The sequence below is a fragment of the Heliangelus exortis genome, chromosome 4 (assembly GCF_036169615.1).
Source record: "Heliangelus exortis chromosome 4, bHelExo1.hap1, whole genome shotgun sequence".
NCBI lineage: Eukaryota > Metazoa > Chordata > Aves > Apodiformes > Trochilidae > Heliangelus > Heliangelus exortis.
Window position 1 is genome coordinate 26,717,991 of NC_092425.1, and position 14,458 is coordinate 26,732,448.

Genomic DNA, 14,458 nt, shown 5'->3' on the forward strand with positions numbered 1-14,458 from the left:
TTTTCTTTGTTCAGTTACCATAAAGTAGGGTGAATTTTTATCCCTTCCACCAGACAAAAAGTAACTTGCTAGGTGCTATGTTCTGCCTTCCCTCAAAACAAGAATAATTCATTGGCAAGAAGACTGCTGCCAGTAAATGATGGTGAGAATGGAAGACTGTGTTATCATGAGAGGCTGGAACAAAACATATTCTGGAGACACTTTTGAAACGTTGCACATGGCAAAGACTACAACATGCATCATGGAAAATAGAACAGAACCTGCTCAAATACTTTTTTTTCTCTTTGGCTCTTAACATATTTAAATAGAAGGTGGGATTTGAGGTCACAATTAGGTAGTCACCTCAAGTACTCCATCCCTTAAGTGACCAGACTTTTACATACAATACTCTGAAATTCTTCAATGACAAGGGCAGGTTCTAACCAATAAACATCTTCACTGCAGAAAGCTGTTAGTGCTGGTTTTAAATTTCTGAGGTTCTCCAGAAGTTTTAAGTTTTTCTCACCAGGCAGTTCTCATTAGTGAGTAATTACACTGACTATAAAAATCATTGCAATTAACACCTGCATAATGAGGAACAATCAAGTCTATGAACTTAATTCTTCATCATCCTCCATTATGCCAAAGAATCTGGGGTTTGAGAGAACCATTTTAGAGGTTCAAACCTCCCGCAGCAGAGCTTTATGCAGATGTGCGACACATTCCTACATCTTTCCATTTCCACATTTCTTTTTTTTGAACCAGTACAAGACCTGAGAGATAGCATTCCTCCCCCAATGATGGACTCCTAGTCACACCTCACCTTCCTCTCATGCTTTGCATACTTAACTAACAGCAGACTCTAACTTTTGGTACTGCCTTTATTTTGTGGTAACCTAAAAGTAAAAGAAATTACTTTGTTTCCTCTCCTGAGCTGTCCTCATTCAGAGAGGGGAAGAATATTTTACAACCCCACCTTCATGCCCCGTAAATAGCTACAAACATTCAAACAAAAAATACATTTTAAAAGAGAGATAATTACCACTTTCCCAGGATAATTCCACTGTAAATTAACCACCTCATTGTCAAAGACCACACAAGTTACTACGATGGTCTCGCCTGTTTTGTAGACAGTTTTAAGAGCTTCGATTTCAACTGGCAGCTGTGGAGTAGCTAGGAGAAGAGAAGGAGACCAGACTTAGTTTTTTAAAATATACAGTTTTCACAAGGTGTGATTTCAGAGGGAGATTTCCACTTCACTTCCTCTACTGAGGAATTGCCCAAGAAATTCAGTGAAAGTTCTGCTAGTTTATGCTGATATAAACAATGTGTATTTAAATCATGAAGAGTACAAGCATTGAGCTCAATCCCACAAAGAATGATCTATGCTTAAAATTAGAAGTCGCTATCTCAAATGCTCCTGTGAAAATGCGCTTGGTAGAAAAGCAATTTCCCATTTTGCTGATTTGACTGTCTTTCAGAATCTTTTTCTGGCCAATAAATCTTCATTATCAAAATATTTGAATCATGTTTTTCAGACTACACAAAGCCACTGGGAAACAATAGTCTTTTAAGATATATTTCAGCAAACAGGATGAAAATACATGGATTACGGGAGACTTTTCTCGCAACCATTTGGCAGAGGAGATAAAGTGAAGGACACTTTCTTCTTATCAAAACTGTATATAACTACCAACTAAACTACCAACTAGCTAGCAAGATTGCCAGAGGAACAAGAAGCTCATCATCAGGAAGTATCTGATGTCATTGTGGGATGCTGGTGCTAATAGGGCTTTTACAGCATGAGGAAAGAACTGGGCTGAATACTGTCACTTTTTTTAATGAACAAAAAAAAAAAGTACCTCTTAAAATATAGATGAGGAACTCATTGGACTTGAACTCCACGCCTTTAACCATTGTTTTGCATGTATATGAGCCTGCAGGGAAATTCCCTATGAAGCCTTGTTTACTGTCATAGGCAGCAAAGACATCCTTGTCTAAACTGTTAATTAAAGTCACTTGAGTATTCGGGTCACTCGTCCGACAAGGGATAACAGTGGGATCACCTTCTTCTACAAGGATGAACTGGTCTTCTGGTATAGAAGGAACAAAAGGCATGTCTGGGTCTGTAAAAAAACAAGAGGTAATTTTACACTGTCTTGCTTGTAGTAAGTTCATGTACAAGAGTTTGATAGCAATGACCACTTACAGACTGTAACTAGAACTAGTACAGTTTAGTACTCCACTTTTTCAGAGACTGCAGGTAAGGCATGCTAATTGTGTGCAGTATCTCATTTTTATTACTTAGCCTAAGCACAAAAAAGGAAAGAATGGGAAATAAAAAGAACCCCAGAAGAAAAGTATGTTAAGTGTTACCATTCCCCTTAGACCTTATTCTGAGATGCTCCTACAGTGAGGGCTAAAGGGTATTAGGTGACAAAAAGCAAGAAAATCACTACTGGGTGTGAAAACATATGCATAGTTGCTGGGGACTAAAGATAAATTAGTAGAGACAGCTCTATCAAGACATATGTACAGTCAAATTTAAGCATCCTATTTTTTTGACACAGGATTTCTCCCTTAGGCACAACATTCACTGCACAAAAAAAAAAAAAAAAAAAAAAAAAAAAAAAATTAATTAAAGATCCTGCCTTGTATTGACAAAAGTCACTCAACTTCTTCAGCTAGATTTCCCCCCCCTCTTTGGTAATAATAACTGTCTCCTAACCAATATATAATCAAGGGAAAAAAGAAAAAAAAATCATTTTCAATGTCAAAAAGTAGAAAAGCCATTAAAGCCACATTTAATCAAAAAATAGTTCAAGGTATTTATCTTCATGCATTTCTAACATGTCCAACATTACAGTTATGAGACATAGTTAATTATGGTCACAGCATGTGGTTTTCAAAATATGGTATTCAACTAGAAAAAAACAAATAAACACCTGGCAGTTTTATTTCGTTTAAAGTCAACAAAATACATGCCAGCTCTCCTACCAAGCCAATCCAAAGTCTGACTTTAAAATGTAATTACATAACATATCCAACTTAAAAAAGCACAGCCCTCAGTTTATCTCCATTTGGCAATTCAGAATAAACAAATAATCCCTGTTAGCCTGAAGCTTCTGTGTGAAGCTTTATAATACAATCTAATAAATAGCAATCCAAATCCCTCCAACAATAGATTTTCTGCTGCACTGGCAGGCTCTTTGTAGCAATATTCCAAACACAGCTCTCCGTCCCAAAGATGCTGCCAACTCCATGTATTCTTTTTCCCACTGTAATGTAAAACAGAAACAGGATTCACCTAGTTTGGTTTTCTATGCTCTGTTAATGAAAATGGGACAGTGTGTGAAGTCTCAACATAATCCTACTTGGCTCAAGTGGGTTGCTGCCACCCATTGCCCTTCTAATTCATTGCAGGAAAAACAACTGTAAAGACAAAGTTTACAGTGGAAACAGAAACATTCTCTATAATTTGGAGAAAAGGATATGTTGCTGCATTTATGACATCTTGATGGTTGGTGAGTGGAAAAAAATTACAGGGTGTCTCTGCCCTGCAAACCTGGTAGGCTGATGCCTAGAGGCATTAAAAAAACAAAACAAAAAGTCCTCTTGAAGAACTCTTGCACCTCTTGCTTTTTTACTTCTTCACTTAGTTAAAAGGTTGCTTAACACCAGCGTATTCTGGTGCTTTGGTTAGAGCTATTTGGATATAAAGATAAATATGCCAAAGTCTGCAGCTTCTGCTAGAACATCTTGCTCCAAAGATGAATGCAAATGCTTTACATTTGTTGTGGGAAATGGAGAAAAAGTCTTAGAAGATCTGCTGGCCACAAGTCACACATCACGAACTGCAAAAAACTTAATGCCACTGCAAAATTGCCTTTAAAACAAGTCCTGTTAGTGCTGTGTAAGTTTTTTCCCTTCCACAATCTTCCTTGAAGTTTGCAGACAGCATACCCTCTGCCTCATATTGCCAGTTTGCAGAAAGATTTGCAATCTTTTCTTCTCTTTTTCATTTCCTGTTCAAAATATTTACTGCAAATTTACAGGCTTGATCTTTCCTGGCCCTGCAGTTTTGCCACTTATCCTCTGAACCCCAGCCAATGTCAAGGAAACATCTAGAGAGGGCTTCACAAAGTCTCAGCCTCTGGTGCCTATCTCAGATATGACAAGAAAAACCTTCATCCTACACATAGCGTGGAAAGCCTTTAAACAGATTTCCAGTTGAAACGAGGGGGTGAGAGGGCAAAGCCAGGGACAGGTACTTCCAAGAACAAGGGATACCATTTCTTCTGGTTCCAACAAGTTTTCCACCACTAGAGGAAAAGGCTGCCCAGGGCCTGGGAAGGCTGGGGTTGCTTTGAAAATTACAGGGCACTGCATGGTAGCACTGTATTTAATCTTGCATCAGACTGGCCAGCAACAACACTTCTTATTTCACCCATCCTTGTGACAACCACCCCCAAGACATCTCCATTGTTTTGTGCTTCCCAGGCCCTGTGCACACATGAGTTTTCTCCAGCTGAAGCTTAATTCAGGTTCAGAAGGAGATACAGCCTTCCTTATCTTGCAGCTGCTTTAGTGTCAGACATGTCAGACATGTCAGGTTTGGTCAACACACATTGCAAAACATCCACACAAGTCACCCCTGAAAGAACTGGCACTGCCTTTAAGCTCCACCTGAGGGCCAGGCAAACCTGAAAGCTGGATGTGCTCCCATAGCTGAGCTGACTTGGCCACCAAGGCCTACTACCCAGCCCCTCAGGTCTTAGTCTGTGAATTCACCTCTTTTCTTGAGAAGTAAAACTCTCACCAAAAAAAGTAAAAACCAACAGAAGGAATGAAGACTACATCCATAGACTTGCAAGTCTTGATTTACATGTTAGGAAATGGCCCTAGGATCATTAATCTTCCTCTAACAGCAAACACAAGTCTTGGGAACATCCATGGTTCAGCCCTCCCATCCAAACCTCCAGGTATGGCTGTGGCATCCTTCACTTACCAGGCACATAGATATAGATGTCCTTCCCTTCCACTTCCCCATCCTCCACCTGAGTGTGGTTATAATAGCAAACATACAAGCCCGTATCAGCAGCTGAGGCATTTCCTACTTCAAGCACTGTCACAAAGAGGCCACTGTTGTTTTCTTCATGTCTAATGTCAATCCTGTGGCTTCCCTCAGTCACTGGGTACTGCCAGCTCACTTCGCTGTCTCCGGAGCATTTGAGTGTGAAGTTGGAATTCAGCTGTACCACCATTTCATTCCTATTGGGAACAATGGTCGGCAGAGGAAGCTGGCAAAGTGTTAGGAGCGGTCCTGCAAAAAGACATTAATAAATAGCATATGAACACACTGAAAACCCTCAGTGCCAGGATGGGAAAGATAGCAAACTAGATCCAGAGCAGCTGGTTTTCTGACCATTTCATATGTGTTGATGTCCCGGGAAATCTGCCATTGTTAAAAGCCAGAGTTTTCCCCAAAGGATGGCAAACAACTTCTCTTTGAAATGTTAAGTGTTTGCTTGCTCGCTTCTGTTTGTCAAATTAAGAGGTGGAAGACAGAGGTGAAGTTAGAGATGGCTCTCAATCCACACCTCGGCTTACAAGCCCAAATGTAGGCATGGCTCAGCTGCAGACCGGTGAACCCCACACCCTGGCTGCTGGGTCAGGGACCTCTTACAGGGCCTTTCAACAATGATCAGAAAACCACCAGTTCTGTCAGCCTTTGTGTAAGCTGCCAACTGAAAGATAGAAAAGCCTCCCCGAGACCTATCCCTGCATCTTACATCTGTCTTCTGTTTCTGCAAAAGGCTAGAGAAGGGGCTTACATCCAAAATGTGTGCATCAGATCTATCTGTAGCCAAAACCTACAGAAGGTTTATAGCCAAATAAAACTGTAATTCACTGAACTAAATGTTTTTGATGGCACTGGCTTTCAGATGCAATCTACAGTTAGAGGCTCAGATTTGTAAAACTAGGTAATTTGTAGGTGGGCTGGTTCAGGTCCAACCCCCAGGAGAAAAATAAGAAGATCCACACCCTTAAAAATGGGGAATTTACAAGGAAAACAGATTTACTGTTTCAGTCTATCAAATGACCTGTAGAGAACAGATAGGGTAGTCCACAATAAACAGGTACTTAGGCCTGGAAAGTGTGCTCTGTACAATAAAGCAGCAGGAGGAATCCAGACTGTCTTTGAAACAAGTTTCTCACTCCTGCATGTGTTCTGTTGGCCTCCAGGCCCTTTCTATATTTGTCACCCTGTGGCAAACCCTGCCTTCCCCTCCCAGCACCATTCGCTGGGCAGATGTTGGGAGGCTCAGCAGACAGCCCCAGCGGGTGCGGTGAGGTGGGGTGTGGGGTGGTGTGGGAGGAGGAGGGAGCCCACACAAGCAGGGCTGCAGAAACCCCAGTGGGACAGGGCTGGCACAGCTGGAGGCAGGCAAGCTCACTTTCTCTGTGCAGGCAAAGGAACTGGCAGGAGGTTACAGCAGCTGTAGGGGTGGCAAAGTGGCCTGCACAGGCTAGCAAAAGCATCACCTTCTTAGTCTACCAAAGGGAAGAGCAGAAAAATTGAGCCTTTAGACAATTGGCAAGAGTTTGGCATTTGTTTTGTCATGGGTACAATGAAAGCAAGCTTAAATAAGGATTTATGAAGGAGTAGGGGCGGAGAGGCCTAGAGGACTGAGGAACATTACCTGTGAGAAAACATCCCAGGATCAGGAACGTCCTTGGGGAAGTACCCATAGCTACCAACAACTGAAACAGAAAGAAGGAGAGAGGGAGCCAGTTAATGGACAGACAACAGCAAGGACCAACAGGACTGATGACTGCAGGACCCCTCTCCTGCAGAGCCCTAGCACAGCTTGGGAACCCCATCCTGTACCCACAGCTCTCTGAGGTGTGTGCAGCCACCTCTCACAAGGTGTATGAGGCCACTGACACATCACCAACATGCAGCTGAGGCACCATGACCCCTTCTCTCCTCCTTCAGTGTAAGAAGCCAATTCCTGGCATATCAGCCTCTCTCCAACAGCCTGCAAGCAGCTCTGATGCCTCCTGCCACCTCCCCAGACTGAGCCCACAGAAACAGCCATGCACAGGGGCAGTACTCTCGCAGACATCAGTGAGGGTGCAATGGCTTCATGAACGAAGTTTTGGCCTTTTAGCAGCAAGCAGCTTCTATGGGAGAAACAATATATTTAAAAGCTACTTTTATTCCAAATAATGCGATCCTGAGTGATATTTTTGTTTTGCCATTGTATATATGTATATATATATAGCTTACTAAATACAATGCCATACAATAGTGTTTATTGCTTATTTAGCAAGAATTCCCTTGATCGAGAGACATCCTATTTGAAACATATGCTGAAATTTTCTAATGGAAGAAATCCATGACAGACTGTAGGCCAGCACAGCCCTTCACAGAGTGTCCTTTCTCCCCAACAATGTGGGGAATCATAGATCACAGGAGACAATTTTAGCTTTCAAATACACAGTCCTAAAGCATCAGTCTTGAAGAGGCAACAGTGGAAACAAGCATCTATGAAATTTTTGTGCTATAAAATTATGTTTATATTTAAAATCCTGAAGCATCCTGCTAGATAATTGCCAAAAGAAAAGCTCCTACAACCCTTACTCCCATTGAAATCAGCAGGCATTTTACTGGTGACATTAACAGCAACTGGATTTGACCCAAAGACAATTTAGAAGAAAAAATGTCTGCAGACAAGAGCCCTCAATCTGAAACACAGGCCAAGGAGTGAAATAAAGGATGATGCTCTGAGGCAGGGACTACATTTCAAAAGTTCTGGAGAGTTTCTATTCACCCTGTAGTATTCAGCTCCTGAAGCTGAGATAGGTAACCATGCAAGAATGTCCAGCTATTACAACTATGCTGGTGCCATATGAGAGTTAAATGCTTACAACATACAAAGGACAGTTTCTGAACCAGTCCCTCTTTCCTCCCACAACATGTGGAGCAGGCGGCGGGATGTTGCAAACGTAAAGGTCTCAGAAGAATTAGAAGACTTACAAACTACCAAACCCCACAAACATGTAAAAACAACTTCAGAAATTCAAGTGACAACATTCCAGCGGAGACAAGACATTTTGCCTGATTCTTCAGTTAGCAATAATTACCATATGTTTATCTGTCTCCTGTTGATAACAGTCTCTTGGACATCAAAGAAGACCCTCGGTCTCAGCCTCCTTGCTCATTTTTATCACATTTATATCCTGTATTTTTTTTTCTGATAAAATAAACCACCATAAATCTTGAAAGACTTAATGGCCTATTTTATTGATCTGGTTCCCAAGTCACCCTACTGCCTGCCAGATTTCTTTCTGCCTTTTCTCTCTGAAAAGGCAAATCTCTCCCTCCTTCCTTCTGTTTTTGCAGACTATTCAACATAAGTGATGCAGCACAAAAGGAGAAAATACAAAGCTAGCTTACTGCACACCAGCCTGAAGAAATACTGCTGAAGTGGATTTGCACTGCTGCAGAGCTGCATGTGTGAGGATAGAGGCCTCATGACTGTATTGATGTAAGTACAGGTGATGGCAAAGTGCTACTTAAAATTTGCTGTAAGATTGGGCTGCCATAGAAATCAGTAAGAGCTGAGTGCCTCAATCTACCATTGCAGTTTAAGAACACAAATTTGCACTTTCCAGCTGGCTATTCTGTCACAACCCATAGCTTTGATCTTTCCTCAACGATCTGTTAATCTCATCAAGACCCAGAGCAACACCTCCTCACGGAGAAAGACAGAATAATGTACTAAAGATTCACCATCATCCATACTCAAAATCTATTTGAACTAGATTTAATTACATTGTGCATCTGATCTAAGCCTGCTTGAGTCTCATCTAGAGCATATTCTTGTTCTGAAGTGCAAGATTTACACTTTTATACTTCTCATTCCCACAACACAAGACAGCTATGCTTACCAGGTTTTTGTTTATTTACGATCACCTAATTTTTTTCACACATTTATTTTGTTTCAGTTTCTTTTTTTACTTTGCTGATGCCAGAGAAGCCCTCTTTGTCCTAAATCACCCAAATCTCAGCACAAGAGGTGCAGTTCCTAACACCTGTCCATCACACCATAAATTGGTGTAATCTCACTGGAGCCAGTAGATTTGTACAAACTGAAGCCCAGTATTGACAATATACATACAAGGTAACTTTGAGCCAATTGTAATTCCTTGGATACCTTGAACATCACTAGCTGAAATGGACACCTGGGTGTGTAAAAGCTAGATGGAGCCATGAGGAGTTTTCCAGATTCTCTGCAGGGAGGGCTGAATATCCAGGGTAAAACAGTCATTGCATTCATCTACTTTGACCATTGAGGTTAGAAAGGAACTGGCTGAAATTTTACTATCTCTCTTGTATGCTTTAGTGATAAAAAGAATCAGGAAAAGAACAACTGAATGACTGTTATCAGCAAGGAGCCAATTTTCTAAACACTCACTGCCAAGCACTGGCTTCCTACCAAGAAGGTTTTCATTGACTGCACCTAGAAGACAAAGTAAAATCAATAATCAGAACACTGGTGGAAAATTGTGCTATTCCTAGGTGATTGCTTCAAGTGACCTAGAGAGAAAGCACTGCGGTGGACCGAGAAGAGCCACTGATATATATTTTTCATACTGCTGTAAAACAAAGAAAGAACTCTTTCAAGACAGAAAACTAACCCATCTGCGAGGGGACTGGAGGCTAAAACTCATCTCCCTCTAGGCACTACAGTTCATGCTCTCAGCCACTGGATGGCAATGTTGATCCACATTACCGAGCCCTTTTTCCTGAGCAGAAAGAAGCGCTGGTCTCCGACGTAGCGGATGGAATCTAGACTGGGTCTCCTGGATCAACTTTAAATTAAAACTTCTCATATCTTAGTTTAATGACGGTTCACCGATTTAAAAACAAGTAATAAAGACAAACTTTTCGCTGTTGCTCTGTAGTTACATAAGGTATATGATAGCAGCTGGATTGCAAATCTTGGCACGTAGTGATGTGATTATGCTTGTTAGGAGAGGGCTGGATAATTTCAGTGGTGATTTTGTCACTGTGGCAGCCTGTCCTTCTGGGAAGACTGACCTTTTCCAGGAAGAGCTAAGGCCAGCCCAAGAAAACAAGGGAAAATTTCCTCCTTGTGGTCACTGACTGAATGTAAATGTTCAGACAGGACCTCCTGAAACATTTCTTGGTTCTCAGTTCTCAAATTGCAAACTCAGTTCTCCACACAAGCAGAGCTGCCCTGCAGTGCTTACAGGCAGGTCTGAAAACTTCACTGGTGAAAGGCACAAACAATAACAATAAAATTCAATTAAATAGACTGGTATAAATATTCTCCTAACCTGAGGCTTGCTCTGCAGCCCTTTGCAAGTATCTGCATTCAGCACAGCTCATATGCAAGAACAGCTACACACCAAGAATAGCTCAGTACTGGCTCCTGCAGAGCCCAAAGCACTCACACAGAGCGATGGCTGCTACTCCATGAACCTTCCAGTCAGCCCTGATTCTTCAGCCCAACCCTCAAGGATAGACTCCACCAGTCTAGGAGCTAAAGATGGGGGGAAATTTGCAAAGTCTAAATTTCTCACGTAGCCCAAGGAGGATTTTCCAGACTGTATCTGCAGTCAGACAAAAGGACTTGCACATCCAAAGAATACAACTCAGGTTTTCAGGATTAAATCAAAAAATACCTTAGATCCCAACTCAAGTGCTCAGAAGCATTGCATAGAAAAATCAATCCATCTCTGCCGACCACAAGAGCAAGAAAGCCTAGCTGTTGTTAACTTTTCCCTTGGGTTCCCATGCAAAGCTTTATTGGCTTGAGAGAGATGAGTCAAGCAGGAGAGCAAGGCAAGAGGGAGAGAAAGGATTGTTTGCTTACTTGCTCCGTTTTTTAAAAATTATCATCAATTCTTGCCACCACCAGGAAAAATAACCTCTCAGAAGTCATTTCCTGGTCCTTGAGTAAAACAGACATCTTCTGTTAAAATTTTCAAAGTTCACATGCAGAAGTAGTGCCATTTGGGCCATGGTGATCTAAGGATGAAAGTGAGGTGAGGATTGTATAAAATAACTCTCTTCACCCTCATCTTTAGACTTACTGGTACAACTGGGAATAACCAGCAAGGCCTGGGGTATGCAAGACTTTTTCTGTCTATATGTGTTGTACTTGAATCCTATTTCTATACTGTAGTACAGCAGAGAGGTATTTTATTTAAATATTTATTACTTCCTGCTTTCTTGAAACCTAATACCTACATATTACTCTCACAGCTGCATGAAGATCTCCCACACACCAAGAAGCAAATAAGAGCAAAGATGGCCCCAGTGCCTGATGGCAGCCGGACTGGCACACCTCCTGCCCCTTCATGCCTAGAGAGGATCACTAGAACAAGGGCTCTCATTTTAAAGCAGTGGGAGAGTGCCTGCAGGCTGGGAGATCTGGTTTGCTCATGTACTTAAATCCCCATGCTTTGTGCGGTCTCATTTTTCTTCAAATTTTTTTTTTTTTTTTCCCTCAAGCTTTGAGGTTTGCTAAACCACTGTTTAGCTGAGGGCCTTTTTAAAATACTCTTTGTTAACTAGAAGCCAAAACTGAAGTCCCTTGCTGGGACATCTTTCCCTGTAGTTTCCAGACCCATAGTTAAAAGTTGGATCTCCACAATTTGTATTTTGATCAGCCGATGATAGAAGAAGCTTTGATGCTTGTCTCCTGGCTTTGATTCAGTCTCTTGCCCCATCCAGGGACACGGAATTAAGGCAGGCAAGCTGGGACCCCAGCATCAGCCCTGGGACATGCCAAGGGCATAACAAGCTGCCCACCTTTCCCCGGTGCGTCCCGTCGGGGTGACAGCGGGATGCCTCCAGCCAGCCGTGGTGGCGAGGGGGAGGGGGGAGTTTACATTCACACTCTCCAGCCCCCTTCAGACTGCAGCCCCTTGCCAGACCCTGTTTGCCCGCGGGGAGCCCGGGTTGCAGCCCCCTGGGAGTGAAGAGGCGGCGCTGCCGCAGCTCCCCTCGGCGAAGCCCCGACGGCCACAGCGGCTGAGGATCAAAGGCTGGCCGGGACACCGAGAAACCCTACAGAGATGGCAACTCCCAGCCACTTCGCTGTTTGTCTGGGAAACAATAGGAGAGCCTTTGCCAAGCTGGAGCGATATTTCTTTTTTTCTTTTTTTCTTTTTTTTTTTTCTTTTTTTTTTTTTTTTAAATGTGAGGTAGACGGGGAAAAGAGAAGTGGGATAGGGGAGAAGGAGAGCGGCTGACTGAGAGCGGCTGTTTTCCCGCTGACTGAGCGGCTGTTTTCCACCAAGGGCTGTGGCACTGAGACCGGAGGGCTTCTTCTCCAGCCCTCTCTGTCGGTTGGGGAACAGACCCCGAGGGCACGGAGAACAGGCAGGAGTTTCGGTGGAGAAACAAGCATTGTGCCCCTGCTCAGAGATGCGGGACCAAGGGAGGGCGACGTGCCCGCACCCTGGAGACGTGTCCGCTGGTCCCCGCCCGGTCTGGGCGATGTCTTGTTCGCCCCGGGCGGACAGCCTTGGACTCCGCAGGAGCGCCAGGGAGCTGGAGCATTTACAAGAGACGCGCTGAAAATGCCGTCGAAGGGCGCTGGAAACGTGTTCCCGGCGCGAGCGGGGGCCAAGGTATCGCCCCCGCCTCTGCCCCGCAGCCGCCTCTGCCCCGCAGGGATGCAGGCAAGCCCCGGAGGCTGGCGGCTGCTCCCCGGGGCCGCTGCTGCCTCGATAGATCTGTCGCCGCTGGCTCCAGAAAAAGCTGTCCAAGTCCTGTTCTCTGGAACGGCTCCTGGGCTGCAGAATCCGCGTCCAAAAATGTTGAGCAATGCTGCGGACAGCCAAAAAGCCATTTCCTACTTGCTCCTAGGACTCTTCCAGGGGACTCCAGCCTGGCAGAGGATGGCAAGTTTGCAACCTCCGTGCTCGACAAAATCCAAACGGTGGCCGCGAAGACTTTGCCCTCCCCTGGGGTAGGGGACGGTGGGATCCAACAGTCCGGAGAGTGCGGCAAGGCTGGCGTTCCCGTTGCCAGAGGGGGCTGTAGGCTGGAAAGACTCCAGGTACCAGAACTGCCTAAATTCAGCATCATCTCTTCCTCTGAGACTTATTAAAAAAAAAAAAAAAAAAAAAAAAAAAAAGACGGGGCACGCAGGGATGGAGATCGGGCTGTCGGGGGGGAGGGGTTGTGTACGTGTCCCATCCCGGGATCTCGGGGCAATTTAGGCTACTCGGTCAGGGGGATCGAGGTGGGAAGGGAGATCTGAACAGGGGAAGGTGGTGAAAAACAAAGGGTGGGGGAAGGGACGGGAGAGCAGCGAGGTGAAGGCAGCAAAGGATGCGAGAAGAGGGGGAGCCTCTGGGCGCGACCCTACCTTACTTTGTGGGTACGCGTCCCTCTGACCCCTCGAGCGGGCACCGCCGCTGCCCGCGTAGCCCCGGCGGGTCGCTCCCGCCCCCGTGGCAGGAATGCGGCGTGGTGGCCCCCGCCGTCCCAATGTGTTTGTCATTAGCGCTGCCCGCGCTGTTCGCCGCCTCGCCTCGACGGCCCGTGGAGCGCCAGCTCCCGGCTCCCCTCCACGGGGGCCGCCTGCGCTCTTTGCCCCCCCCGCCGCCTGAGCCCTGCGAGAAGGAGCCTCCCGCCCGACTCCGAGCATCGGGAAAAATAAAAGGAAAAAAAAAAAAAGGAAAAAAAATAAAGAAAAAAACAAACCGACGGCAAATAAATGGGAGGGGGAGGGGTGAAGAGAAGCAAATAGAATATTTTAAAAAGCGGGAGAAAAGGTGGGGTAAAAAAGGTGAAACTGCCCCTCACCTCTTACCTTCTCCTTTATAATCCGCAGCCCCAATCCTGCAGATTGTAAAATATCCAAAATATGTCCACGTCTTTTGTGACTTTCCCCACTCAGGCGCGCTCTTTCCCCTCCCGTTCGCCCTCCCTCCCGATCCGACTGTAATGGTCTCACAAACCGCGTCCCGTAATTGATTCAATGTTATAGTCCATCCTTCCAAAACTAATCATTTGCTTTAAGTAAATAGCTGTCAGGAAATGAAGCCCCCCCTCCAGCCCCTTCAGAATAAGAGCCGCCCTGGCTCTCCCGGCGCCCCCAGCCCCGCGGCCGGAGGCGGGCGCGCCGGGGGGAGGCTCTTACGCAGGCAGGGGGGCCAGTCTCTGCCTCCAGATTTCACCAGGCTTGCAGGGGAGGGGGGAGGTTGGCCATATGGCAGGGGCGAGGGGGAGGGAAGGGGGGAGCGGAGAGTTTGAACTGCAGGGGGGAAAAAAATAATAATAATTTTAAAAATTGTAAAAACCCCAACAATCAAAAAAAACTTCCATGAAAACTCCGAGCGCTCTCAGTTTCATGAATGAGCCTTCCATACCCAAGCCCTCCGGGGCGGCGGGTCGGACGCCCGGGCTCGGTGTCCCAGGGTCACA

General features: G+C 44.8%; 1 protein-coding gene across 4 annotated transcripts in view; it reads right to left on the reverse strand.

Annotated features, from left to right (window-relative positions):
- Window positions 1-13,993, reverse strand: part of PDGFRA (platelet derived growth factor receptor alpha) — a 34,179-nt gene extending 20,186 nt beyond the window's left edge. Inside the window, exons 1-5 of one of the 4 annotated variants that reach the window (XM_071743525.1) lie at window positions 13,845-13,993; window positions 6,684-6,744; window positions 4,988-5,302; window positions 1,842-2,105; window positions 1,022-1,152 (exon numbers count right to left, since the gene is read on the reverse strand). In XM_071743525.1, the coding sequence (XP_071599626.1) occupies window positions 1,022-1,152; window positions 1,842-2,105; window positions 4,988-5,302; window positions 6,684-6,732 (759 nt within the window). In that variant the 5' untranslated portion in view covers window positions 6,733-6,744; window positions 13,845-13,993. Of the gene's footprint in view, window positions 1-1,021; window positions 1,153-1,841; window positions 2,106-4,987; window positions 5,303-6,683; window positions 6,745-10,889; window positions 10,912-13,397; window positions 13,666-13,837 lie in introns of those variants that run through there. The other 3 variants (XM_071743521.1, XM_071743522.1, XM_071743523.1) reach the window with 3 other exon arrangements.
- Window positions 13,994-14,458: the final 465 nt, after the last annotated feature.